Source organism: Furipterus horrens, unplaced genomic scaffold, assembly GCF_987537825.1.
Source record: "Furipterus horrens unplaced genomic scaffold, mFurHor1.1.pri manual_scaffold_13, whole genome shotgun sequence".
NCBI classification, from domain to species: Eukaryota; Metazoa; Chordata; class Mammalia; order Chiroptera; family Furipteridae; genus Furipterus; species Furipterus horrens.
In genome coordinates this window covers 44155211-44182155 of record NW_028327183.1, presented here as the reverse complement: position 1 = coordinate 44182155, position 26945 = coordinate 44155211, and the positions used below count along the sequence as shown (strand labels likewise).

The following is a 26945-nucleotide window of genomic DNA, read 5'->3' as shown; positions in this document are numbered from 1 at the left end:
TTGGTGTTAGACTGGGATCCTGTCTGGACCCCAGCAGGTGTAACCTGGGACAGCCCCCTGGGAGAGAGATGCCTTTTGGCCAGAACAATCAGAGAGGACTTCCTGGAAGTAGGGGCCATGCAGAATGCCTACGGTTTTGTCCAGCTGCAAGGAGGATGCTGGGCTTCTAGCTGGAACAATCCACAGTGAACATGCTCAGCCATTCTAGGTTTTTAGCAAAGATCTGTCCTGAAAACCCCAAAACTTGGAGCACTCGCAATATGTGTCCCCTTCACCAACGGCCCCAGACATGTTCCCTTCTTGTGTGATCACTTTGTGTGTGTTTTATATTCTCCTTTCTGTCGGTACGTTTTGTGGTGGGAAGAGACTGGATTTCGGTGTCCATTGAAGCAGTTAAAATCTCTCAGAACCTCAGAGGTTTCATCCTTAAAATGGATGAAAAATGCCAGCTCGCAGCACTGCCGTGGGGATTACAGTACCCGGCAGAGGCATATGGTAACCACCTGACCAGGTTAGGTACGAAAATATTGATGCAGAGTGTAAAGTAAGAGCGATGGGGTTCTGCGTGGGGGGCTATCTGATTAGTAATAACAGAGTTAGCAAATGCCACACGCCAAATGCTGCACATGGGTTACTAACCTCACGTAATCCTCACAAAGTGCAGACAGGTGAGCCTCTATGGTATTGAACCGCCTGGAACTGCTGACGTTTGGTAATTTTGTATGGTTCAGCCCCATATTGTTATTATCCCCATTTTAAGTGGCGGTAACAGCCCTGACCAGTATGTCTCAGTTGGTTGGGCATTGTCCTGTAAAGTAAAGGTTCGCTGGTTCGATTCCCAGTCAGGGCACAGGCCTGGGTTGTGGGCCTGGTCCCCAGTTGGGGGTGCGCGAGAGGCAACCATACATTGATGTTTCTCTCCTTCTCTTTCTTCCTCCCTTCCCCCCTCCCTAAAAATAAATTAAATAAATAAAATCTTTAAAAAGTAAATAAAAAATAAAAATAAACAAATAAACAAAGAGGAGGAACCTGGGGACTTATAGCCTAGAGAGGGTTGATAACTTGTCTGAAGTACACAGCCCTTGTTTGTGGACCCTGTGGGTTGTTGTTTTTTTTTCATCCTGGTAAACTTCTTTTGATGGAAAGCTCCAGAAAAGATTTTGATATTATCCCTCCCTCGTCTTTTCCACCCAGCTTTATTCTTCAAATCCAAAACTGGGCCACAGAGCCTGACAGAGCTTCTGGGCTGCCCCTGGGTGCGAGGGACGGCCAACTTGTTAATTTCTGGGACACATCAGCGGTTCAAGAGGATGAAGGGCTGCTGGTTACGAAACCAGGAATGACCTGCAAAATTGGGGCCCTGGGGTTGGCGGAGCTGATCGGGAGGCTGACTGTCCCGGGCACGGATCAGGGAAGGCAGAGAGGTAGAGGGGAGGACTGTGTGACCCTGGACAAGTGTCTCCCCCTCTCTGAGCCCCCATTTACCGACTGGAGGCACAGACACCTCTCTGCAAGGCTGTGGGCAGGATTGGCACAGAGCTACCCGAGGGGCTGGGACCAGAGCTTGGGACACAGCAGGAGCTCAGTCTGCAGTGACTTGAACCAGGGGGGTCTCAGGGAGGAGATACTGGCACTGCATCTGGGTGGGGAAGGGTGGCACCGGGCTTTCCTGGAGACCCCAAGGCCAGAACAGGGAGGAGAATGCAGGGGGTGGTGAGCCCCTGGGAGAAGGGGTGGGGAGCCCCTGGGAAGGGCCACCACACCTGTCCCTGAAAGCCAGACCTGGGGACTGGAACTCTTGTCCCTGGCACTAGGGAGCCACAGGAGGGCTGGGAGCAGGCCCAGGCCTGGGTGTGGGGGACTGGAGGCAGGGAGGCCAGGGAGGAGGCGGGGCGAGGGCTTATAGGGAGAGAATTAGGCCTGACCAGTGCCAGAGCTATAAGGACACTGAGGGGACTTGGTAGAGAGTCAAGCGGGGAGGGGTGGGGCTGATGGCTGACTGACAGGGGCATGGGGGGGTGGGGGGGAGGGGCGAGGCCATGCCGGGAGTCTGACCCTGTGACTGGGTGACCGGTGGGGCTGTTCTGGGCACAGATTGGCTGATGCCCCATTTCTTTCTTTTTTTATTAAATATTATATTTCATTTTTAAAAGATTTTATTTTCAAAGAGAGGGGAAGAGAGGGAGAAAGAGAAAGAGAAATGTCACTGTGTAACAGAAACATAGATTGGTTGTCTCTCACACGCCCCCAACTGGGGACCTGGCCTGCAACCCAGGCATGTGTCCTGACCGGGAATCGAACCGGCAACTTCTCGGTTCTCAGGCTGGCGCTCAATCCACTGAGCCACACCAGCCAGGGCTGACATCCCATTTCTAACCTGCAGGAGGGTGATTCTGCATAAGGTGCTGGACTGACCTCTGCCCCCTGCTGTGACCTCTGACCTAGCTTCACCCCTTCCCTCCCACCACAGAACCCTCCAAAACCTTCAGAGGCCATAGCCCAACCCCTCAGCCTGGAGGTGGGGAAACTGAGGCAAATTGGTGGAGTCACCCAGACAAGTCTGGGTTGGGACTCCAACATCTAAACTCTGGGTCTGGTGTTCCTTCCTCACCTGGGGTCCCCTCCCTCTGCTGCCGCTTCCCTCCCTCTGGCCCCACTGACTCCTCTCTCTTGCCCCCAGGATCTCCCCGGCTCCGTGCAGCGTGTCTGCCAGTTCCTGGGCTATCAGCTGGGCGAGGAGGCGCTGGGCTCCGTCGTGGCCCACTCGGCCTTCGAGGCCATGAAGGCCAACGCCATGTCCAACTTCTCACTGCTGCCCCCCAGCCTGCTGGACCAGCGCCGTGGTGCTTTCCTCCGGAAAGGTATGGGGCCTTCCTCCAGGCCACTGCCTGGCTGCGTGTCTTGGCCGAGTTACTTAACCTCTCTGGGCCTCAGTTTCCCCAGCTGTAATCTTGGGTTGCTCCAAACAGAACTGCCTTCATAGTCATTGTGGACCCAGGATTGGCTCCACGCACGGAGCCTGGCCACAGCACGTGCCATGGATGCGCCTGTCACCCCAGGCCTACCCATCCCCCCAGCACAGCAAATGGGCACGAAAACACCACAGCCAGCCCTGAGCCATAGTAGGCTATTTGCACACTCGGGTTGCGTGACAGGCTGAGGGTGGAAGTGTGTTTGTTTCCTGGGGCGCTGTAACATATCACCACACACTTAGTGCCTTCAAACAACACACATTTATTCTCTCACACTTCTGGAGGTTAGACTTTCAAAATCAGTCTGACTGGACCAAAATCAAAGTGTCCAAAGGCCTGTGTTCCTTCTGGAGGCTCTAGGGCAGAATCGCTCCCTGCCTTGTCCGTTTCCAGTCCCGCCTGCATTCCTTGGCTCCTGGCCCCCTCCCTCCATGTCCAAAGCCAGCAGCCTAGCATCTGCGCAGATGCTGACCCTCCTGCCTCCTCTTATAAGGACACTTGTGATTTAATGGGGTCCACCTGGATAAACCAGGATCCTCTCCCCGTCTTTAACTTAATCACATCTACAAAGTCCCTTTTTGCCACCAAAGATCACCTGTTTGTCGGTTCCAAGGATTGGGACATGGACATCTTTGGGGGGGGGGGTGTCATTATTCAGCCTACCACAGGGCGCCCCCTCAGACCTCATTAGTGGCATCATTTAATATGTAGTAAGTGCACCTGCTAAAATTCAGAATACTGTAATCAAGGGACATTGACTCCAGGATTCCAGGTAAGGGTGGTGGAGCTCAGTGACAACCTGAGGCTGGGGAATCCCTTGCTGGGGACATAGGGGACTGGCTGGGTTCCCGCCCTTGGCCTGCTGGGTTGCTGCGTTCACTCCTAGCGTGAGAGCAGTCATGGAGGCAGTGTAAGGGTTGTGGCCACAGACGCCCTGGGGCAGGAGGCCCGGTTCTAGTCCTCAAGGTCAGTGACAGGTCACAGAGGTGGTGACCCAGGGCTGTGCAAGGTGTGCTGGAATGCTAGATGAGGAGGTGGGTGTTCTGGGCAGAGATTTAAGGTGTCAGGGGGTAAGTAGAGGAAGGAAAGAAGTCTGCTGGCTGGATGAGCGGGGGAGGGGTCGAGGGAGGGAGGACGCAGGAATGGTGCGCAGGGGTCTGGCCGGGTCCTCAGTGGCCAGTGTGTGTCAGCAACCGCAGGAGCAAAAGGGGCCAAATGAAGGTGGGGCGGGGGGTGGGGGGAAGGCGGGGCTTCTGGCGTAGGAACCAGCATTAGCAGAGGCCCACAGGTGGGAAAGAGGATGCTGAGATGTTGGGGCAATGCTCCGGAGGATCCTCACCTCGTGTGTAACCTTCCTTCCCACCAGGGGTCTGTGGAGACTGGAAGAACCACTTCACGGTGGCGCAGAGCGAAGCCTTCGACCGTGTCTACCGTGAGCAGATGCGGGGGCTGCCGACCTTCCCATGGGACGAGGACCCCGAGGATGCCAGTCCGGACCCCGACCCCAGCCCCGTCCCCAGCCCCAGCTGCCCAGACCAGGCCTCCGAGCACCCCTGTGCATGACCCTGAGAATAAACGTACCGCCCCTGCCCCGGCTCCTCGATAGGCTATGGAGGCGGCATGCCGTCGGAGGACGGCAGGGGGCGCGCGCGAGGGCGGGCGGAGGCCGGGTGGGGACGTCACGCGGGGCACCAGGACCTCAGGAGGGCGACGCCCTCTTCCCCACCTGGCACGCTTATGGGGTCAGTGACCCAGAAGCCCGGCAGCGCTTCCCCCCGGGGCCAGAGTGCTGCGGCCAGGGCTCCTGGGTGCGTGGGGAGAAAGGGAGAGGGACCAGGACCCCTGGGTGCGAGGGAGGAGGGGCTGGGGGCCGGGCCCCTGGGTCTCCCGCTAGGCTCTGGAAATGCAAGTTTCTGGCATGAAGCAGGTTTATTCTGAGCAGAGGTAAAAGGGAGCCCCAACAACTCACCCCTTAGCACCCACAAAACTGTCCCAGCATCTGCCCAGTGCCTCTCCAGGCCCCTGAGCTGTTCCGCAGCAACTGTGTCCCCACGGATCACCAGCCCCTCATTATTCAGCTCTGCTCCCCAGATTGGGGCCTCTCCTCCCCTTGGGCAACCCCCGTTTTCCCACACTGCTGAGCCGGTGGGTCCCCGGGACCCCCCCATCTTCCACCCACACAACCCAGCATGGGGGCCACTCAGCCAGGCCTCCCCTCCGAGAAGTTCCAGTGTGGCCGGGATGGGATACGCACTGTCCCAGGATCCCAGCGCCTTGAGACTGTGACACAGAGGTCGAATGGACAGGGGTCTTGCCCAAGTTCTAGAATAACTGGGAAAAATCCCTTCTGCTTCCCATAGGCTGAGGCCAGAGGCACAACGGCGAGGCGGGGTCTCTGAGCACATAGTTGCCAGCCCTCCTGGAAGGGGCCTGCCCAGTGGAGCTTTGGCCTCTCAGGGTCGGCCCCTGAGTCCTGCCCTGGTGGCCCAGTCTGGCTGCCGGCCGCCTCTGGGTTCCGGGGGTTTGGGTGCAGCCTCGTTGCCAAACCTCCTGCGGGTTGGGGACAGGTAGTGGAGGCGGTGGGCAGAGATGAGGGGCCGGGAGCCACCCCAGGGTTGGGACCCGGCTGGTGGCCGGGAATCTGCCTCACCCCTGGGGGCTCCCCCAGTGCCCCGCTGCCTCATCAGGGCCTTGGCTGGGGTGTCCTTGGAGCCCCAGGACTTCTTGAGCTGTGGAGGGAAAGAGAGGGAGGTGAGAGCAGGATCCTGGGGGCTGAACGCAAGGAGGGCGGAGGTGAGGGAGGCAGAAAGGGGAAGGGGGAAGGAGGTGAGGCAGGAGGGAGAGATCATACAGAAGGCGCAGGGAAGGGAAGGGATGGGGGGGCGTGAAACTCTGAGGGGAGGTGAACGGCCCCTGAGCTCCAGAACCCGGAAGGACTTGAGCAGGGAGGCCTGGGACCCCCAGAGGGGGCGAGGAGGTGTGCCCCCCTGCAGCTCTGCAGCTTGGGAGGAACAGGAAGCAGCCAGCAGCCACCCGGGTGGGAGCAAATATTTGCCAAGGGAGGGGATGCTGGGTGAGGGCAGCTGAGGACCAGGTGGAGACAAGGACCTTGGCCCGACCCTGCCCATCCCCCTTCTCTCCTGGGACTGAGGGAGGCCATTCCTGGGGCATTTTCCCCTCACCGTCCCTCGGGACAGGCCCCTAGCTCCCATTAGCAGATGGGAAACTGAGGTGTAGAGGGGACACAGCTCCCAGAGGGACTCTCCCCCAGGTCAGTCTGCATCCGGGGCAAGTCCCTTAGCCTCTCCACAGCCCACTTTACAGCCAAGGACACTGAGGCTCTGCCCAGGGACCCCCCCACCCCCCGTTGAAACCTCAGTGTCTAAGCAGCTGTGGGGAGAGGGGTTCCCTCTAAGTTCATGACACTCAAATCTGGGGAGCCAGCGCACAGAGATTTCCAAAGCCCCACCTGGGGGGCAACCAGAGCTGAGCTTCAATCCTCCCTGGTGCCTCGGTTTCCCCACCTATGCAATGGGTGGATGGAGAGCCATAGTAATAGCCACCTCCAAGGAGAGTGGCAAAGGTTAAATTTAACCACTATCGTGAAGGCGCTTGGCACAGGTCCCAGCACATGGGAAAGTGCTCACTGAAGACCATGGTTTTGACCTTGGCGAGTTACTTAGCCTCTCTGGGCCTCAACTTTCCCATCCACAAAAAACGAGCAGGATTAGCATCTCGCCTCACTGACCTGGGAGGAGGACAACATGAAATGAATTCCATTTGGGGAGTCATCATAAGAGCGACTGTTAGTCTTTTTCATTCTATTGAAGTCTCCTCCCAAGCAAACTGAGGACAAAGTAACTGCTCCACCCACTTTCTAGATGGGAACAGAGGCTCAGAGAAGGCAAGTCCCTGCCCCATCCCCAGGTTCTCACAGTCCTGGTGGGATTCACACCCAGGGCTCCCTAGGCCTCTGCTCTTTGCCACCAAGCACTCCCCTGCCCAGCACACAGTATGGGTACAGAAACTCAGGTGAACATCTTGTTTCCCCACCTCCCCAGGGCAGGCACATAGTAGGCCTTCAAGCCCAATTACATGACCTTGGACAAGCGCCTTCCTTCTCCTGAATCTCAGCAGTGGCAACTCTCTTCCAACTATTTTCATTCTCAGGCCAGCCACCAGGTCTCACCTCATTGTCACCGTCACTGGAGCCCGACCGTTGGGACAGGCGGCTCAGGTCCCACAGGGATCGGCTGGGCCGGGCTGGAGGGCCACTGGGGGTCCGGGCACGCTGGATGCTCCTCAGGATGTCGCTAAGCGCCGGCCCTGGGTTGGCCCTGTCCCTGTCCCTGTCGAAGACTCGGCAGGTGGCCAGCCGCTGGGCCAGCGGTGACACATCAGGCAGCGGCGGGGACACGGGGGCCACGGAAAGGCGGCGGGCCACGCAGTGTGGGCTGTGGGCGAGCTTCATCCCGCCCAGGGTGCTGACAAAGGGGCCCGGAGTGGGCGCGGGTGGGAGCGGCCAGGAGGCTGCATACAGGGTCCGGAACTCGCGGCTGAAACTGTCCACGATCTCACCGGTCAGCAGGGTCACCAGGCCACGGTGAAGGCGTGAGTCACTCCATGTGAAGCTGGGTGGCATGGAGAGGGGGGTCAGGACTTCCGCGCAGCCCCGGAGACCCAGCCTGGCCCCCATCACCGGTCTGCAACATAGTCACAGAGCAGGCTGTGTGACCATGTCTTCAGGAAAATCCTGCCACCCTCCCGCCTCAACATCCCCCTCTGTCGAATGGGAACCAACAAGGTACCTACCCCATGAGGACAACCTATTAAGATATTTAAATTATAATCTGGAATCAGACTTGAGTTTAAACCTGAGCTCTGCCTGTTCCCACTGAAAGGATGCCTCGGAAACACAGTTTATTTTCGGACTCTGATGGGGACTGTTGTTAAGACTCAGCTGCTTCCTATAATGACCCCTATTTATTAAGTACTTGCCGTAGCATGGAGAGGGGGATCAGGACTTCCATGCAGCCCCAGAGGCCCAGCCTGGCCCACATCACCTGGCTGTGTCTGCTCCCTGCAGGGAGATTCGAATGAGGGAACACGGGTGGAGTTCCCCGCACAGTGCCCGGCACATGCCTAGAAGCCTGCAAGCATGGCTGAGCCCTGCTCTTCCGAGCCCAGTCCTCAGTGGCTGCTATTTAAAGCATCTAGCACAGTCCTGCACACAGCAGGTGCTCAGTAAATGCCCTCTTTGGAATTAAGTAAACCTGGGCTCATGTTACTTTATCCTCTGGAGCCTCGGTTTACCCATCTGGAAAACGGGCTCATTCTGAGCACTCAGCAGGCGCAGCATCCAGCACCCAGCACCCAGCAGAGCGGACAACTTAGTGGGCAGGATGGCCAGTGTTGGGCTCAGGCATTCTTACCTCAGGGGGCTGGCATTGTCCTCGTTCCTGGGCAGGTCTGCAGGCCAGCCTGCCCCTGATTGTGACACCCCTCCCCAACCCATGACATCACCCCTGCCGTGGCCAGTGGGAACCCTGAGGGGTTTGTGAGGTCACCCCATTCCACTCCACAAAGACTCTCATCGGGCTGCAGCCACTGACTCATCTCTATCCCGGGAAAGCTTCTGAGACCCAGGGACTCGAGAGCCATGGTCACAACGAAGCTCCTGAGAGGGACGCAGAGCATTGGGAACCAAGGACACTCCACGTGCTGACTGTGGGAGGCCAGCATCAGGGGCAGAAGTCTCGTGGGCGTGGGGAGTGTCATTCAGCAGTTCCGGGGGCCCCAAGAAACCCAGGGCCTGGCTCGGGCGGGAGCCAGGCCACCATGGTCCTCAGCCTGCTGCTGCTTCTGGTGGTGGCTCTGCCCCCAGGTGTGACAGGCATCAAGAACTGCCTCTTCTGTGAGCTGACTGGCTCCTCCAGCTGCCCCGGCATCCCCATGATGTGTGGCGAGGACGAGGACTGCTTCACGGGCCATGGGGTGGCTCCCGGCCTCAGCTCCATCACCAACAAAGGCTGCCTGCGATCCAGCTCGTGTGGCCGCGAGGAGCCCGTCACCTACCAGGGCATCACCTACAGCCTCACCTCCACCTGCTGCGACGGCCACCTGTGCAACATGGCCCCGAACCCCATGGGCCGCTGGAGGGTGGGGACCACCACTGGTCTGGCGCTGGGCATGCTGCTGCTCCGCAGGCTGTGACCCGCGTGGGGGCGGGGCCTGGGACTGCTGCTTGTGCCCCCTGTCTCCTCCCCCTTCCCCCATTCAAATGCCAGAGGCCCTAGACAACCCCACGTGGGCCTGGCTTCATCCATTCCAGGAGCCCAGGGCTCCGGGGAGCACCCCGAGGCCTGACTCAGCAGCGGGGGCCTTGCCCCGTGCGTTTGACTGTGCTATCGTATTTCACGGGTCCTACGACACGCATCTCTTTACATTGTGATCAGGGCGCTTCCTTTCATTGGTGGGACCTTAGAGTTGATGAAATATGGTAAAAAATAATTATATTAATAAACACCAACTGATATTTATGAAGCACTTCTTTTCTTTTCTTTTCTTTTTCTGAAGCACTTCTTATGTTACACTCCAGGGACCGGACCGCTCCCTCACTGAATCCTCACACAAAGCCGGGAAGGCAGACGCTGTTTGAAACATTTCAGTCCTGACCCTAGTGGTCCTCCAGGTGTGGCCCCCGGATGGACGCGCAGCACCAGTATCGACCCGGAACTTGCTAGAAAGGCCAATCCGCGGGCCCCACCCCAGGCTGGCTGAGAGGCGGTAGGGCTCAGAGATCTGTGCTTTACCAAGGCCTCTGGTGCCTGCTCAAGGCTGAAGACCGCTGGTCTAGGGAAACGGTCCTCAGCATAGTGGGGCAGGGGGCAGTTCTGTCCCTCGGGATGGGGGGGACGCCATTTTGGGTTGTTACAGCTGGGGAAGGGGATGCTACTGACATCTACTGGGGGGAGGCCAGGGACACAGAACCGCGTGCTACAATACCCAGGAAAGCCCCCCACTCCACCGTCATCTGGCCCCAAATGCGATAGCTCCTCAGTCGTGAAACTTGGCTCTGCAGTCACTAAGCACGTCACCCTGTCCTGTGGGGTGCACACAGAGGTGAAGCCAGTCACCCGAAGTCACACAGCTAGTAACTGGCAGAGGGAGGACTTGAACCAAGGCTGTCTGCACCCAGATCCCCACTCCCTGCCCCCCGTGCTGTGACCCAGTGAGGTAGGTGCTCATTATTCACTTTCCCGATGAGAAACTGAGGCTCAGAGTGGAAGAGGACCAGTGTCACAGAGCTGAGAAGGTGCAGAGCCAGGGCCCAGGGTCGGTCGGACCCCAGAGAGCCGAGGAGGGCCATCTGCACACCAGGTCTCAGTTCTTCCCAGCCACTCTGACAGGAGGCACTACTCACCCCAGGCAGAGCTGGGGGTCCAATCCAGGTCCCTAAAGTTCCCCCCCACACACACCGCAGGCCCCGTTTTCCTGATGAGAAAGCCAGTCGGAGATGACGACCTACCCCAGGCCACTGAACAGGCCACCAGCAGGGTGGCACCGGCAGGCCCGGCTCCCACCCAAGCCCGTTCCGCCCAAAGACGCCTCCTCTCCTGGCAGGGCGTTTCCACCCATTTCACAGATGAGGAACGAGAGGCCAGAAAGGGGACCCGACTGCTCCCTGAACACGCGGAGGGAGAGCTGGGGACAGGACGCGGGCAGCGTGAGGGGCTTCACCTGTAGGACCCCGAGATGACTCGCTCGCCGTCCAGTAGCACAAACGTCTCCTTCACCCGACCGGTCACCTGCCGTCGCCAGCGGCTCTGGAAACTGCAGCCCCGCACGACGCGGATGTCCAGGTTCTGGGAGGTGGGGGATACATCCTTGCTCAGGCTAACCTCACGGGACCTGCAGTTTGGGGTCCCTCCAGGCTGGCCTTACCTGGGGGCCCCATGACTTTGTAGAAGGGTCTGTCCCAGCTTCCCCACAGCCACCAATCTGGGGCCTTAGGCGTCTCTTGGAGATTCCCCTTACTGAGAACTCCTGTAGATAGGCCCACCCTGCTTCCCCCAATGCCTGGGGCATCAGATCTCAGGAGACCCTCTCAGCTGGCATCCACCTTGATGACCCAGGACCCCGCAGAAGGGTCTGCCTCTGGTACCCGCAGGGCCAGGGGAAAGGGGTCTCAGGGGTCCCTTCAGCCAGGCCTCTACCTCAGTGGCCCAGGGGTTCACCCCCAGCTGCTGGGCCAGCGTCAGGAAGGCAGGCAGCTGCTGGTGGTCCAGGAGCAGGTAGACAGGCACCCAGCGACGTGTGGCAGCGTCCACCAGGTCCAAGAGCAGGTCTGGGTCAGTGAATACGTCCATGATGACGGCCACCACCTAGGGGTGGGGTGATGGGCTGTGGGCAGAGCCTGGGGCTTAGGGGACACTCAGACGGTGGGGCCCTGGGGGTGAGATCCTCTGGGGCCTGAGAGTTTAAGGGCCTGGCCTTGGCCCTGGCTGGTGTGGCTCAGTGGATTGAGTACTAGCCTGTGAAACAAAGGTCGCCGGTCCGATTCCCAGTCAGGGCACATGCCTGGGTTGTGGGCCAGGTCCCCAGTTGGGGGTGTGTGAGAGGCAACCACACATCAGTTTCTCTCCCTCTCTTTTTCCCTCCCTTCCCCTCTAACACTAAATAAATGGAATCTTTAAAAAAATAAAATAAAATAAAATAAAGGACCATATAGTGTCTACATATGAATGAGAAAAAGGTGGTCCTTCCTGGAGACCCGGCCTCCAGCTGCTGCGAAACTGTCATCAGTCATATGTCTGAAATGGTGAATAGTGTCCCCTGAGCTGTGACACCACATGGTGGCCTGCTCCAGGGGTCAGTGGGGGACTGGATGCCTCTGCAGTGCACTGTAGGAAACTGCACACCTGCATACCTGGGTCCTCAGGGGTGTCCCAGACTCTGTGGCGGGGCGGGGCAGGAGGGCTGACCTGCTAGGTCAACAAGGGGAGCTCTGGGGACGGGGGCCTGCCGAGGGCCTGGGTCCTTGCAGGCAGGAAAAGGCAGTGGCAATAAGCCCCGACTCACGGGTCAGAGAGCCTTGATCCAAATCTGTTTGGTCATTCCTCAGTTTCCCCATCTCCTCAATGGACATAGTAAATCCTGACCTCGCATGGCCGGCATGACAATTACATGTTAACCCAGGTAAAGGACTTGGCATGGGAGCTGGCAAACACAAAATCTGTTCAATGAAGCGGCTGGCCCTGGCTGGTGTGGCTCAGTGGACTGAGTGCCAGCATGCGAACCAAAGGGTTCCTGGTTTGATTCCCAGTCAGGGCACGTGCCTGGGTTGTAGGTCAGGTCCCCGGTTGGGGGGCATGTGGGGGGCAGCCACATGTTGATGATTCTCTCCCTCCCTTCCCCTCTCTCTAAAAATAAACATACAAAATCAAAAAAAGTAAAAAAGAAAAAAAGAACGGGCTGGCTAGGGGGCTGCAGGGGAGAGACCTGGGCCCACTCTGGGGGCAAATGGAGACACCACCCTGGGAGTGGGGATGGGTGGAGTAGGTAATTCAGACAAGGGGGGGTGTGTCATAATTAGGTCCCTGGGACATGGATGCCTAAGGGCACCCAGATCTTGGGGAGAAGGTGGGAACCCTCATATCTAAGAGGGTGAAGATGAGGTCTGAGGGCTGTGGACTTCAAAGTCCCAGGAGAACCCGGGGGAAAATGCCCAAGTCCCAGGGAGCATGCCCTCCCGGGTCTGGAGCTGGCACGTGAGCATGTCCGGGTCTGCGGAATGGACACCAGGCCCCCGAGGTCCTGCCCCCACCTTGCAGGCGGCCTGGATTTCCTGGCGCACCAGCTCCTTGAGGGGCGGGTGGCCCTCGCCAGGTGGCTGGGTATACAGCTGCGCCCGGGTGATACCCTTCCAGCCCGAGTCCTCCGGCCAGCCCAGCCGCAGCACCGGCACCGGCTCTTCCGACTGTCCAGGCCAGTAGGTCAGGCTGCCTGAGTCCCCGTTGGCGAGCGTGGCTCCCTCTGCTGTTCTGCTGGGCTCCTGCTTGTCTGCTGTCCAGTCCTCAGCCGCCACGGCCAGGCCCCGGAGCTCATCCCCACTCAGGAAGGGCCGCAGCCCCTCACGCTGCACGCAGGCCTCGTATGCCTCTGCGCCCTTGCTCAGCAGAGCTTCAAGGGCCAGCCGCTGGCCCTCGGAATACAGGAAGCCGGGGCTGGTCTCCATCAGGGGCTGCCCCTCGGCCCCAGACTCCACTCCTTCCAGCGCTGCCAGCTGGGAGGCAGCCATCGGACCACCCAGGCGGGAGGATTTGAGGCTGGGTGTCTGAGGGTGTGGCTGTCTCTGAGTCACTGACCATCTGGGGGTCTCCTGAAAGGCAGACCCTGTGCAAGCCTCCCAGGGCAGCCCTGAGCAAGACCAAATGGCTCCCCGCACCGCCCCTGGCTCACTGCCCTGACAATCAGACTGCCCAATGCCGCTCACACCAGCTGCCTGCCAGCCTCCAGCCACCACGACAGGGTGGCCACCTGACCTTCCTGCCAGGCTGTTCCTGATTATCCGTCTGACCTCACCACTAGCCCTGCAGGCGGGTTAGGCTCACTACCTGACACTGTCTCCAAACGCTGCGACTTGTCAGCTGCCCATCTCTGCTCCGGCACACGACAACCCCCAGCCTGCCGGCCACACGATGCACCCACTGACCCTTCAGCTGGCTCAGACTTGGACGGACTGACCACCCACCTGTCTTGGCCAAAGGTCGGCTGACTGCCTGACCATCTCCAGGCAACAGACCATCTGCCTTCTGCAACCACCTGATGTCCCTCAGCAAAGGGAGAGCGAGCAGGCAGCCTGTTTGCTCCTGGCCAACAGCACGTCTAACTGACCCTCTGCAGCCGTCTCTAATTATCTGGAAGGTATTTACTGCTTCCGGCTGACAGGCTCCCTATCTGACCACCCAGTGGAACTCCCAGCTGTGTCCAGTGGACCTGTTTCTCCCGACAACTGGTCAGCTAGCTCACCAGCTCTCACTGCCTCACCATCGCGGGCACCTGCTCTCTGAGCCTTGGAGAAATGTTCTCCAGCCGTCAGCCTTGGCATTGCCCCTCCCCAGCCAGGTAGTAGGTCCGTCTCCTCTGTGGACGGAGGACCCTGCTCCTGGGCCTTCGCACCTGCTCAGGCTGCTACAGTGGAGATGCTCCTTGAGGAGGTTCATTACCATGGAGTCGGCCCATGCTCTCCACAGCCGCCTGGCTGAGGGTCAGACTAACTGGCCACCACTCCTGGGACTGGCTGCCCCCTCTACCTGTGCCCCAGGGCTGCCCTCTGAGCTTTGCTGATCCCTGGCTGCACTGACCTGTCGTCTCAGCCTGAATCCCACTATCTCCTGCTAGCTGACCGTCCACTCATTCCTAATGGAAGAAGGGCAAGGACCGCTCTGTATTTGAGGCTCCCGACCCAACCTGACTGCGGACCCCGGATCTGTGCCACCCAGCAGCCCTGCCTTCCAGTCCCAGCACCCGGCACTCCCTTCCTCCAGGGCGCAGCGACTAGCCCTGCAAAGAGAAGGAAGAGGAATAAAGCCAGGTCCCCTCTCCCTCCTGCCCCAGCCAGCTCCCCACCCCCTTCGTCTCCTCTTGCCTTTTCGGGAGGAAAGTATAATCCGGGTCTTCAGACCTGCTCTTATTTCTGCGGCTCTTCCGGCTGACTGGCCTCATTCATCAGGCTTTGCCCTGGGATCCTGGGAACCCAGCCCCTTGTGTAAACACAGGGGAGGGCCCGCGCAGGTACCTCGCGGGGGTCTGAGGTCCCGACCCAGGAGCACACACTCACCAGACTGCTTTCCCAAGAGGCCAGCGGCCCGTCAGACTCGGGTTTTGGGGGAGGGCGAGTGCCTCACCTGTTCCCAAGCACCCCTTCCCAACGCAGCCCCACCTGACCCACGCTTCCCCACCCAAGCCCCGCCCAACAGCCCGAGCGCGGGTCCTTTAAGAGCAGAGGGTGTGACTAATCCTGGGAAGCAGGTGCGGGAACAGCCCACACCTGGCTCCTCGGGGGGTGGGGCTTCCGCACCCCCGGGCTGCGGAGTCCGACAGGTGCAGGGGGACCCCGCAGAGCCGACGCGCCTGCACCGCCAGAGGGCGCCAGAGGGCGGACGCACACACCCCGGACAGGCCGCGAGGGGGCGAGGACTCCTCCCCCGCACAACTGGGGGGGCAGTCTCCATGGAGACGGCGGGGCGTCCAATCCCCCGAAGAATGCCTCTGGCCCACAGGTTCCCCTCCCAACCCCGTCCCCCAGTAATACACACAGGGTCGTCAGCATCCAAAATCTTTTTAATAACAAGGAAGGATCTGGGGTTAGTTTTTGTAGCCTCGGCTGGCCCTCCGGCCTCGTGCGCGCTCGAACTTCCTGCCCTTGGATCGGACGTAGGGCCTGCGGGGAAGAGAAGGGAGTCAGGCAGGGACGGAGTCGGGCTGGATGTGTGCCGGCGCCGCAGCCGGGCTGAGCGGCTCGGAGACGCCGGCAGGGGCTGCTGCAGACGCCGGCAGGAGTGGCTGGCAAAGCCGGCACCGGCCCGGGGGCGTCAACCTCAGAGCCGCGAGGCTGCCTAAAATGCAGGCCCCACCCGGGAGATACCAGCTCAGCCAAACACAGAGCCCGCAGGTGTAACACCGGCTGCGCAGGGAGCCCAACACGCAGGGCAGCAGGGACAGCGGGTGCGACGAGGCGGGGAGTGCTAGGGCGGCCGCAGGCTGGCCCAGTGTGAAAAATGAGCAGCTAAGCTCGGCAAGACCAAGAACTGCATTGTGGGGGTGGGGGGTGGGGGTCACGGCTGGTATACTCACTTGGTGTGGCTGTGAGGGGTTCCGGGGGCCTTGCCGAAATGCCTGTACACCTCTCGGCCCTTGCGAGGACCTGGGGAAAGGAAGGAAGGGGGGATCAGGCAGAAACCCAGCACCGAGAACTCCTGCACGGGGCCGCTCTCCAGGGCTCCAGCTGACTGGGAGGGTGGGGCTGGGAGGCCCCTGACCTCCCAGACCTGGAAGGGAAAAGGCTGTCAGCAGTCCCCACCCCACCAGGAGACACTAAGCAGGGCTCACCGGAAAGCAAGACGGTGCCACAGCCCTTGGGGGAGTCCAGGGCCAGCTGGTCAAAGGTGAGGATCTTGCCCCCAGCCTTGAGGATGCGGCTGCGGGCGCGGCTGCTCACACGAAGTGCACAAACCTAGGGACACAGAGGACAGGTTCAGCCGGAGTCCCATGCGTGGCCACCCAGGGGCTGCTGTGACTTAGCGTTCACTGCCCCGGCCCAACCGAGAAGTCCTGGCTGCTTGCTCGGCCTGATAACTACCACCCGTTACAGTGAGCAGCCTGAGCCGACCGCAGCTGTTTTTATCGCTTTATTTCTAGAAACCCCTCTAGGACCGCAACAACTCGAAGGCATTACATTTAAGGAAACTGAGGCGTAGATTTAGGACTTTGTCCAGAGGTGACAAAGTGGAAGAGAAAGCTAGACTCAGACCTAGGCTGTCTGGCTCAAGAGCCAGCACTGTCAACAGGGCCCCAGAGGGGCTGGTCCAGGGACAGCGCCATCAGTAATGCCAGTGACAAGCCCCTTTGACCCAGAAGCCACCGGGTAGTTGTGATGCCGGCCTAACCCAGAGGTGAGACGGAGGAGCTGGAGCCTGAGGGCACCACAGCAGACAAGGCTGAGCCAGGCCCGCGGGACCCCACCCTGAGCCCGCGCACCTGACCCACGCCCCATGCGGAACCCCTCCCCACTCACCTTCAGTTTGGGCACCTGCTGGATTCGCACGTCATCGGTTATAGTCCCGACAACCACAGCAGTCTTTCCCTCACGGCCAGGAAGCTTCATCTTCCGGATCTTTGGGAGGACACGCACATTGAGCCCCGCGTGGCATTTAAATCCAATCCCACTGCTTCAAGCACCCAAGGACCAAGACAGCTGTGTCCTGGCTGGGCTCAACCCACCCGTGCCGCGCCTCTGAAACCAGCACAGGCCTGACCTCAGGTCCAAGCCCAGATTTCTCAACAGATCTCCCCTTATAGGGGTTCTAACAGCTAAGACTTGTGTTAGGTGACTTGAAACCGCAGGACAACCTCATGAAGCCCCCCAACCACCCCCACCTCATAGTAAGAAAGAAAACAAGGGCAAGAAGCCAAGCTAGCTGAAATGTACTCTAACCTGAGGGTCAGAGCTCCAAGCCCACCCCCCCTCTCAAGAGTCCAACTCCAGACGCACTCTGGGCCCTCCCCAGGCTGGCTGTGCTCCCCACAGCCCCTCACCATCCGCGAAAGGGACAGAGGCGGCCGGTTGGTGCGACTCATGAACAACCTCTTCAGCACCACTTGGTTGAAGGTGGAGTTGGTTCGTCTGGCCAGGAACCTGTATAGCTGGGGGGGGGGGGGGGGGACACTGAGAACCCAGGGAAGCCCACTCCACCCTCCCAACTTTCCAAGGGGCAAACAAACGACCTCTGGCTTCCCCCTATTCCAATGAGCTCCGGGGAAAGAGCTAGCCCAGGTTCATTCTGGTCAGGGACTCAGAGGGTCCCCTCCCCACCCCCCAGCTGTATACAGCACAGAAGCTAAAACACATTGACCTTTCAGAAGCTCTGAGATTGAACCTGCCCTGCAAGATCCTGGGAGGAGCCCGGGACCAATACTAGAACAGAGGCCCTAGAAATTGCAGGTTTGGGGTGGCCCTGCCCAGGGGTCACCGGCTCTGACCTCACCTTGACCAACAGCCTTAGGTAGATGTCCTGGCTCTTGGGCTCCTTGCGCCGAACCTTTCGGTCTTTGTTGTGGCGGATGTCGACTCCCTGCAGGATGAAGGGGAGACCACAGACCCAACTGTGACCTGGCCGATTAGGAACCCCATAAAGGGCTCTCAATTATTACATATCTCCCAGAGAGGGGCAAAGCCTCAGTCTCCGCAGACAACAAATCCCAGGTCGATCCCTGGGAGACATCTGGGAAAGCCACTTACACGCTCTGGACTTCAAATGGCCCCTCTGTAAAAAGGGGCTAATGCCATGTGCACAGTCTTCAGCACACGACACACAGCACCCCGAAAAGGTTTATTACCGCAGTGGCATGAACTCAAGCCCACCATTCCCACTACACTCTCTACCCGTTTCTGTAAGGTTTCCTTTTCCGACTCTTATGAATTGTAAAGGATTACATGACAGGTCCCATTTAACCAACCTTTAACGTTTGCAAAAACCCACGGTGATCACCTCCTAAACCCTAATCTGTGAGACAGATTTACTGCGTCCCCATTACACAGATGGAGAGAGTGGGGAACAGGCCGGAAGGTAAGATCACAGGGTTGGCAGGGAGCCGAGATTCGCACGGAGGCCCGTCTGGTCCCAAAACCCGGGCCCTGGACACTCGACGCTCACCAGAACCCAACTTTTTTAGACTTGCGAATGACAGATCCGGGTCGCCTGGGTCCGAATCCTGGCCCCGTCACTCCCTGGCATTTTGACCCTGGTCGTTATCGCTTAGCCCCCCTCGTACCTCAATTCGGGCATATATTCAATGGAGGGATACGGGAGGAGCTGGAGACTGATACGACTGACCCATCTCTGCTCTTCAGGGGCCCCTAAACAGCCCTCCACCACGGGAGTCGCCTCCTTTGACCACATCCCAGAATCCCTGCCGCCCTCTGGTGAGCCTCCAGCCCGAGACCGCAGCGGATGCCAGCGGATGGTCGAGCTCCGACACTTCAAATCGCACTCACCATGATGGCGCCTTCTGCTCCACCACGTCCGGAAAGAGAGAACGGCGCCGGAGTGGGCGCGGAAAGCCTTCAGCGAGCGGCGCCTGCGTGACGTACCACTCGCGCGACTCGGCACTCTAACCGCAACTTGGGCTTCTCTGTGGTGAATAGGACGGACGGCTAGATGGGCGTTTCCGGAGAACAACCAAAGAGGAAAAGGGCCGGCCCGTCGGGTGCCTCTCTGGCCCTACCCAGTCCCTGTTCTCGATACCCTTCCGGAAGAAGGGAATGTGAGAGAGAGATGTCGCGCGGAACTCGGAGGACTCGTCGCGCAGCGACACTCTGGCCCGAAGCCGACTATGTCTCTGTGGCTTCCGGAGGATTGGGCGGGCCGAGTGATGGAGGTAAGGAAGGCGGGGCCGACGGGGCTAATCTGGAGATCTGGAAAACCTCTGACCTGTCGCTCCAGTCATTTCCTTATCAGTCTGCGTTATCTCGTGCTGCCCTTGCCGGGAGCAGCTCGGGAAGTCCTCCTTCAGGTCTAATCTGAGATCTTCCTGCTGCAGCCCAGTATTATAGCGGACTGTATTTTCACCTTTGAGGTTCCGCTTCTCCCTCTACCCGCAGACGGCCTTCCCCTGGTCCCTTCTCAGCCTCTGCCACGTGGGGACTGCTTTTCTCAGCCAGATAGATCAAGTGGCCAAGCAGGTTCGTTATGAGGGATGTGCATGGTACTGGAGCGCAGAGCAGGTACTTTGAGGTCTCAGGCTTGGGGGTGGGGAAAACATTTCTGAGAGGGGAGGAGAGACTTAGAGGGAGACAGATTCAGAGGAGTGAAGGGATGGAGACCCAGAGGGGTAGTGGACAGAGACCGACGGTGGGGGGTAAGAAGACCTAGAAAGGGGGAAGATGGCGATCCAAGAAGGAGCAAACAGAGACTTAAATTCAAATCGCGCCTCTTGCTACTTAGTAACAGTGTGACTGCGCAAGTCACCTAAGGTCTCTGTGCCTTATCTGCAAAATAAAAAAAAAAGATGACAATAGTTGCGGTGTATAGGATGTTATCCAGCATTATGTAAGTTAGTAAAAATGCTTAGGACCATGCTTCGCACGTAGAGTAAGCATTCAATAAAAATTAGGCTCCATTCCTACTTATTGGCCCTTAGTGGATGAAACAAGAGGAACTGGTTGGGGCGGTGAAAAAGTTGAACTCTTCTCCTCTTATCTGCTTTCTCAGGGAGGCCCTGCCCCTTGGGCCTCCAGCACACGCAGCCTGGCCTCCTGTTACTCCCCTGTCATCCACAGAGCGACAGGACCGGCCCGAACCGTGAGTCCCGACTCCTTGCCCATACCAGCCTCCCATGGACTCCGACCCGGGACTCGGGTCTTGATAACACAGCAGAGGCCTGCCCGATGAATGGACACCTTGAAGCAGAAGAGCGGTGGCAGCAGGTAAGGGTCTGTCCGAAGTCAGGATCAGCATATCATGGGACAGCTTCCTCCTCCTCCTTGTCCCTGTTCCCTCACCTCTGTAACTTGGTCTGTGTCTTGGAGTCCCAGCCTCTTTGGTCAGTGTGTCTGCCTTTCTCCTTGGACCCCAAGCTCCGGGGCTGCGTTCCCCTGTCTCTCCGTCCTACCGGGTTTCTGTCCGTCTCTCTCTGGGTCATTCTTTGGCACATATTACCTGGTGCAGTGGCTACTCTGGGTTGAACACAAGGTACATTGTGTGGCAATAAATAAACTTCTTTCATTTAGCTCTTTCTAGCAAGCTGTGTCCCCATTTTGTTTTGCATGTGTCTTTCACTCTACAGTTCTTTTTGTTTTTAGATCTCCTGATACTCTTCTTGCCTTGATTTTTTTTTTTTTTTCCAGTTTCACCAGGCCTTTGCCTCTGTATCTCACTGTCAACATTTTTGCTTTGTGTTCTTGGTCTCAGTGGCTCTCAGTCTCTGGGCCTTCAATAGTCTCACCCCTGACCTAGAGGTCTCTCAGATACTGTCTCTCCCGTCTCTTTCCTGTGTGTCTGTCTTGCCACTCGCCAGGCATGCGTCATTCACTAGGCAGATGTTTATGTCATGCTGCCTCCAACTGTGGTTTGGGCCCAAGGTAAATAGTTTGTGGCATTTTTAAAAAGTGGCAGACAATATTACATTAGTTTCAGGTGTACAAGGTAACGATTCGGCATTTGTATACATTGTAAAATGATCACAAGTCCAGTTACCATCTGTCACCCTACAGAGTTAATACGACACTACTGACTATAGTCCACATGCTGTGCATTACATCCCTATGGCTAATTAATAATCTGTCAAGTAATAAACCTCTCCTCCCTGGTTTCCATTCCAGAAATGTCTGTCCTTATCTCTACCTGTGTCCCTCATTTTCTGCGGTTTCGTGAGACCTTACCTTGCATATCCTTAATTCTACTGTCTTAGCCTCTTTGTTTATATCTCTGCTTTTCTGCGTCTGTCCCCCTGATTCTCTTTATCTGAAAAAAAGAAAACATTTTTCTCTCCAAGTCTCTTCTTGCCTCTGACTGCTCCTCAGAGTCTCTTACTGGCCCCTTTGCATATCTCTGGTTCTTTGTTACGTGTTAGGGTCGGTCACTCTGTCTGCACCTAAAGACCTCCCTCGTGCCCCTTCTCTGTTACAAACCCAATGGACGGGACTAGCACATATGCCCTCAACAAACATAGCGGTATGGTCCCTGCCTGTGGGGCGGTGACGCCACCTCTGCTGCGCGTGTGCCCTCACCTGCAATGGCGGCGGTCTCGCGACATCCGACCACTCCGCGGCAGGCCCCTGCGCCAAGCTCGCAGGTCGGCTGGACCCACCTTCTGCGCGCCCTCATTGGTGGGGCTCAGGCCAGCCGCGCGGCCATTGGCTGAGCGGATGCACACTCCCCCCCCACACCCCTGGTGGGGCGGGTGTGCTGACTTGAGGGGCCACTTGGAGGAGGACCTGACGGGTGCGGGGGTTCGGGGCGGGGACCCGAATCTGGGTGGCCGCGGGACTGAGAGGAACAGAGACGCAGGCCCAGGACTGACAGGGCTGTGGGATGGAGATGGAGAACCAGAACCGGGGCTGAGGGATCCCAGGTCTGAGACTGGCTCGTGGAAATCGGGAAGGGGCAGGGGGAATGGAGGTCTGGGCCCGGGGGAACCGGAGACAAAGACTCAGACTTATGAACTGGGGAGACCTGTAGGTGGAGACCCAGGCCCAGGTCTGGGGTACCTGGAGGGGCAGAGAGAATGGAAAACATGCCGGAGGCCTGAGGACCTAGGTACAGAGACTCAGACCTAGGACTGGGGAAGATCTAGGTTCTGTGCCTAAATCTGATTTGAGGTTAAGGGGTGGGGAGTGGGGAGTCAGTGCAAAGTTAGGGGTGGGGCCTGAGGGAGCTGCCCAGGGCAGGGGCAGAGGTGACTACTTCGGGTGAGGCCACAGATGGGGGTGTGTCTGGGGCAGCTGGAGGCGCGGGGAAGGTGAGAGGCGGGACAGGCAGGTGGAGCAGAGGGGGGCAAAGGTGAGTAAGGAGGAGGAGGTAGAAGCAAGGCAGAGGGCAGGAGGAGAGCTTTGGGGGAGGGGACTTCAGGCCCGGCCCCCATCCCATCCCTGGATAGCTGGCGGCCAGATGCCCAGGTCAGTGCTCGGGGTCCAGCTCTTGAACCCTGTGCCTTGGAGGTGCCCGCATGTGGCCCCTGTAGCTCTGACCCCTTAGTCCCTTCATGTCACATCCCTTTCTCAGTTTTTCATGGTGTCTACATCTATCTCTTCTTTCCTGTCTTCTCTGTCTCTTTCGCCCTAGTCCCTTACCCCTCTTTTTTTTTTTTTGTGACCAGGTATCTTTTCCTTGTTACTTTCTCCCTCTGGAGATGCCTGTGTGTGTTGTGTTCTTCTCTGTCTTTGCATGTCTATTTCTTCCTGTGTTTCCACCATCCTGATTTCTATCCTTTGCCTTATTTTTCCTAAAGCCCTTATCATCCAACACACAATATTTCACTTCTTTATTTTGTTCTTTGTTTACTGATATAAACTCCAGGAAGGCAGGGATCTTTGTCCATTCTGCTCCCTGCTGTCTTCGCTAGGCCTGGCATTGTGATTGGCACATGGAGGATGCTGAATAATTACTTAGAAAATGAATGAATGTTTGCATGACTGGGTGTAGACCCCCCAGGATGCGGGCCTTCCTGTCCAACTGATCTCTTCCCTGCATCTTCAGGATCTCCCCACACTTGTCTGGGCCTGTCTGTCTCTGGTGCACCTGTGACTGCCCCTCATTACCTCCCCCTGTCCAAGACCCTGCCCCTGTTTCTGCCACTTGACAAGGAGGTCCTGGACTCTGACTCCTGCCCTTCCTTCCCACAGAGGCCAGACCAGTAGCTGACCTGGAGCTGGGGCCACAGGCCTAGGACTGCCCTGGACAGGGCTGAGGCCATGGCCCCACCACCGCCGCCACCCCTGGCTGCCAGCACTCCACTCTTGCATGGCGAGTTTGGCTCCTACCCAGCCCGAGGCCCACGCTTTGCCATCACTCTCACACCGCAGGCCCTGCACATACAGCGGCTGCGCCCAAAGCCTGAGGCCAGGCCCCGGGGTGGCCTGGTCCTGCTGGCTGAGGTCTCAGGCTGCTGTACCCTGCGGAGCCGTAGCCACTCTGACTCAGCAGCCTACTTCTGCATCTACACATACCCCAGGGGCCGGCGTGGGGGCCGACGCAGAGCCACACGCACCTTCCGGGCTGATGGGGCGGCCACCTACGAGGAGAACCGAGCTGAGGCCCAGCGCTGGGCCACTGTCCTCACGTGTCTGCTCCGTGGACTGCCGCTGCCTGGGGATGGGGGTGAGGTCCTGGGCTACCTCAGTTGTGTCTGCGGATCTCCCTCTATGGGCATCTCTGCCTAGTTTTCTGTGTGTCTGAGTAATACCAGACAGAGATAGGCTACAGAAGAAACAAAATCACAGGCTAGATTTCTGTCTCTGTCCCCTCCCCACTTCCATGTGTCCTGACCACAAATGAGTCAGAGGCTCCCAGGCTGATGAGAGCAGCAGACAGAGACGTGATCAGTCATCGCCCAGAGCTCTCAGAGGTGGCATCTAAAACTAGCCTGTGGGGGTCTGTCGAGGGCTTTCAGGCAGGGGTCCCCACCCAGGATCCTCATCTGGCACGGGAAGGTAAAGATTCAAGGGTCCCTATCAGATCCTCCAGGGTCCTGATGGCTGCCTGGGGGGTGGGGACCATAACAGCCTCACAGAGTACAGCAACCTGATCTGGGATCTAGGTGTTCTCAGTGAGGAAGTGGAAACTACACCTCTCCTTCCTCCTCCCACATGGGGTCCAAAGGGCACTGGGATTAGACACCCAAGCCCTGCCTTTGTCTCAGAAGGGAGTGGCCTGGGAGAAAAAAGAAAAAGCCTTCCTTGAGGATCCAGTGTCAGCCATCCACCAGTTCCCTGGGGGCTGTTGGCAGTTACTGTTTCCCTGGTGAGGGGCCTGAGTCTCTGGCCTCTATGGACTCCTTGCCCTCTCTTTGCAGAAATCACCTCCCATCTTCTGCCAAGGCCACCCCGATTGCTTCTATTGGTCAATCCCTTTGGTGGGCGGGGCCTGGCTTGGCAGTGGTGTAAGAACCACGTGCTGCCCATGATCTCCGAAGCTGGGCTGTCTTTCAACCTCATCCAGACAGGTAAGGGTGGTGTCAGAATGGGAGGTGAGAGAGGGCTTGGGGCTGGATTCCTGAGTTCTGGGGCGCAGTGGTGGGGTAGGGGTGGGACAGCTTGCCTCACCTGCTGGTTCCCCACATTAGAACGACAGAACCATGCTCGGGAGCTGGTCCAGGGACTGAGCCTGAGTGAGTGGGACGGCATCGTCACAGTCTCCGGAGATGGGCTGCTGTATGAGGTAGGGCAGGAGTCCCCTTGCCCCAAGCCAAGCCCTGGGAGGACTGTGGAGGCCAAGACAACCACCCAGGTGTCTGGTCTCCATCCCTCCAGGTGCTGAACGGACTCCTAGATCGCCCCGACTGGGAAGAGGCTGTGAAGACGCCCGTGGGCATCCTCCCCTGTGGCTCGGGCAATGCATTGGCTGGAGCTGTGAACCAGCATGGGGGGTAGGTGGGCTTTTCCTGCCTCGGCTAAGCCTGAGGATACCCAGAAGGAGGGATAACAGAGACCTGGCACATCTGCCACCCCCTCCGCCAGTCCACTGTCAGGTTAAATCAGCCTGGCATTTTTTTGCTGGTCTTGTTCCCAGCTGTATCCTTAGTGCCTAGAACTGTGCCTGGCACATAGGCGACACTTAGTGAATGCTTATGGAATGGAAGGATCGACAGGGAACCTGGCCTAGTAAGACGAGTCCATCTGGAGGTGGCCAAATGGCTGTGGGTGGGCTCAGGGACATGGCCTGCCTGGTCCCCTTGCTATCTGTCTCCTCCCCACCCCACACTCTGTTTCTCTCCCCACCCTGTTTCCTCTTTCTCACTATATCAATCCATCTCTGGCTCTGAAGGTTTGAGCAGGCCCTGGGCATTGACCTGCTGCTCAATTGCTCACTGCTGCTCTGCCGGGGTGGCTGCCGCCCACTGGACCTGCTGTCTGTGACGCTGGCCTCGGGCTCCCGCTGCTTCTCCTTCCTGTCTGTGGCCTGGGGCTTCGTGTCAGACGTGGACATCCAGAGCGAGCGCTTCAGGGCCTTGGGCAGTGCCCGCTTCACACTGGGCACGGTGCTGGGCCTCGCCACACTGCACACCTACCGTGGACGCCTCTCCTACCTCCCTGCCACTGTAGAGCCTGCTTCACCCACCCCTGCCCATGGCCTGCCCCGTGCTAAATCGGAGCTGACCCTGGCCCCTGACCCAGCTCCACCCGTGGCCCACTCGCCCCTTCATCGCTCTGTGTCTGACCTGCCCCTCCCCCTGCCTCAGCCTGCCCTGACCTCCCCAGGCTCACCAGAACCGCTGCCCATCCTGTCCCTCAATGGTGGGGGCCCGGAGCTGGCTGGGGACTGGGCTGGGGCTGGGGATGCTCCACTGTCTCCAGACCCACTGCTCCCCTCTCCCCCTGGCTCCCCCAAGTCAGCTCTACTCTCACCCATCACCGAGGGGACCCCAGAAATGCCAGCATCCTCTGGGCTCCTGCTTCCCACCTCTGATGGTGACCCAGTAGCCATCTCTACTGGAGGTCCATTGGACAACCTGCTCCCTCCTCTGGGTGCCCCACTACCCTCAGACTGGGTGACGCTGGAGGGGGACTTTGTGCTAATGTTGGCTATCTCACCCAGCCATTTGGGGGCTGATCTGGTGGCAGCTCCCCACGCGCGCTTTGACGATGGCCTGGTACACCTGTGCTGGGTGCGTGGTGGCATTTCGCGGGCTGCACTGCTGCGCCTTTTCCTGGCCATGGAACAGGGTAGCCACTTTAGGCTGGGCTGCCCGCAGCTGGGCTACGCCGCGGCTCGTGCCTTTCGCCTCGAGCCGCTCACACCGCGCGGAGTGCTTACGGTGGATGGGGAGCAGGTGGAGTACGGACCCGTGCAGGCACAGGTGCATCCAGGGCTCGGTACGCTGCTCACTGGACCTCCGGGCCGCCCTGGGCGGGAGCCTTAAACCTTACAAAACTTGGAACCCGCTATGGGCGGGGCCTACATTCCAAGGGGGTGGAGCCTGAGATCGGGGGCTTGACTTGGCAGCTAGAGTTAGGGTGGAGGCCCCACGTGCAGCGGCTCTGGCTACGTCTCAGGACTGCACTCACCCAGGGGACCAGAAGTGAAGCTGGATGGTAGCCCAAATGCCAGGGGGTGGGGGCCATCAGGGTCACAGGAAAGTGGGCTCTTCGGGAGGGTAGTGCCTGACCAATGAGGGTGGAGCTCAGTCCAGACCCTTGCTTCCGGCTCCTTGAAGACCAGGTCCGCCGAGGGCGGAGCTTGTTTAAAGCGTAGTCCAATGATGGGACCTGGAATGCAGGGGCTGGCCGTTCAGGGTCTTTCCCTGTCCACTCCGGTGCCTCCATTTAACTGGCCAATCAGCCCTGCAGGGGCAGGTTCCCTCGGGCAGACGCTCGCATTTGCACTAAAGTTCCCCGCCCCATGGTTGCGGGCGGAGAAGTCCATTTCCCATCTTCTGTGTCCTGTGCGTTCCCCGAACTCAATCTTCAAAGCAATTGAAAAGGTCTATGCAATAAAGGCAGTCGCTTCATTCCTTAGACCCTCATCCCTTCCT

General features: G+C 58.6%; 5 protein-coding genes across 5 annotated transcripts in view; 3 read left to right on the top strand and 2 right to left on the bottom strand.

The window, feature by feature from the left end:
* Nucleotides 1–4561, top strand: part of SULT2B1 (sulfotransferase family 2B member 1) — a 30367-nt gene extending 25806 nt beyond the window's left edge. Inside the window, exons 6-7 of the mRNA XM_090260418.1 lie at nt 2681–2861; nt 4339–4561. Of these exons, the coding sequence (XP_090116544.1) occupies nt 2681–2861; nt 4339–4535 (378 nt within the window). The 3' untranslated portion in view covers nt 4536–4561. The remainder of the gene's footprint in view (nt 1–2680; nt 2862–4338) is intronic.
* A 322-nt stretch (nt 4562–4883) lies between these two features.
* Nucleotides 4884–14878, bottom strand: SACK1E (scaffolding CK1 anchoring protein E). The gene is made up of 6 exons (XM_090260131.1): nt 14623–14878; nt 12799–14537; nt 11189–11356; nt 10713–10837; nt 7162–7675; nt 4884–5701 (listed from the first exon to the last, which is right to left on the bottom strand). Exons 2-6 carry the CDS (start codon nt 13270–13272, stop codon nt 5426–5428), a joined length of 1557 nt encoding a protein of 518 aa, XP_090116257.1. The 5' UTR covers nt 13273–14537; nt 14623–14878; the 3' UTR covers nt 4884–5425.
* Nucleotides 8746–9510, top strand: SPACA4 (sperm acrosome associated 4). The gene has a single exon (XM_090260133.1). It carries the CDS (start codon nt 8811–8813, stop codon nt 9183–9185), a length of 375 nt encoding a protein of 124 aa, XP_090116259.1. The 5' UTR covers nt 8746–8810; the 3' UTR covers nt 9186–9510.
* A 418-nt stretch (nt 14879–15296) lies between the features above and the next one.
* Nucleotides 15297–18835, bottom strand: RPL18 (ribosomal protein L18). Its single transcript, XM_090260483.1, has 7 exons — nt 18751–18835; nt 17741–17827; nt 17292–17399; nt 16771–16869; nt 16086–16209; nt 15831–15900; nt 15297–15417 (listed from the first exon to the last, which is right to left on the bottom strand). Exons 1-7 carry the CDS (start codon nt 18751–18753, stop codon nt 15342–15344), a joined length of 567 nt encoding a protein of 188 aa, XP_090116609.1. The 5' UTR covers nt 18754–18835; the 3' UTR covers nt 15297–15341.
* A 3496-nt stretch (nt 18836–22331) lies between these two features.
* On the top strand, nt 22332–26928 carry SPHK2 (sphingosine kinase 2). The gene is made up of 6 exons (XM_090260423.1): nt 22332–22371; nt 23098–23572; nt 24267–24416; nt 24537–24631; nt 24724–24839; nt 25238–26928. The coding sequence occupies exons 2-6, from the start codon at nt 23167–23169 to the stop codon at nt 26331–26333; spliced, it is 1863 nt and encodes a 620-aa protein (XP_090116549.1). The 5' UTR covers nt 22332–22371; nt 23098–23166; the 3' UTR covers nt 26334–26928.
* The last annotated feature ends 17 nt before the right edge of the window (nt 26929–26945 follow it).

Coding starts and splice junctions, on each gene's coding strand:
- SPACA4 (XM_090260133.1), top strand. CDS start 8,811: ATGGTCCTCAGCCTGCTGCTGCTTCTGGTGGTGGCTCTGCCCCCAGGT.
- SACK1E (XM_090260131.1), bottom strand. CDS start 13,272: ATGGCTGCCTCCCAGCTGGCAGCGCTGGAAGGAGTGGAGTCTGGGGCC. Junction 10,838..11,188: donor TGAACCCCTGGGCCACTGAG/GTAGAGGCCTGG, acceptor CCCACCTCCCAG/AACCTGGACATCCGCGTCGT. Junction 5,702..7,161: donor CCAGTGACGGTGACAATGAG/GTGAGACCTGGT, acceptor TTCCCTCCACAG/CTCAAGAAGTCCTGGGGCTC.
- RPL18 (XM_090260483.1), bottom strand. Junction 17,400..17,740: donor ACCTAAGGCTGTTGGTCAAG/GTGAGGTCAGAG, acceptor CCCCCCCCCCAG/CTATACAGGTTCCTGGCCAG. Junction 16,870..17,291: donor CTCTGTCCCTTTCGCGGATG/GTGAGGGGCTGT, acceptor GTCCTCCCAAAG/ATCCGGAAGATGAAGCTTCC.
- SPHK2 (XM_090260423.1), top strand. CDS start 23,167: ATGGCCCCACCACCGCCGCCACCCCTGGCTGCCAGCACTCCACTCTTG. Junction 23,573..24,266: donor GCCGCTGCCTGGGGATGGGG/GTGAGGTCCTGG, acceptor CTCTCTTTGCAG/AAATCACCTCCCATCTTCTG. Junction 24,417..24,536: donor TTTCAACCTCATCCAGACAG/GTAAGGGTGGTG, acceptor TCCCCACATTAG/AACGACAGAACCATGCTCGG.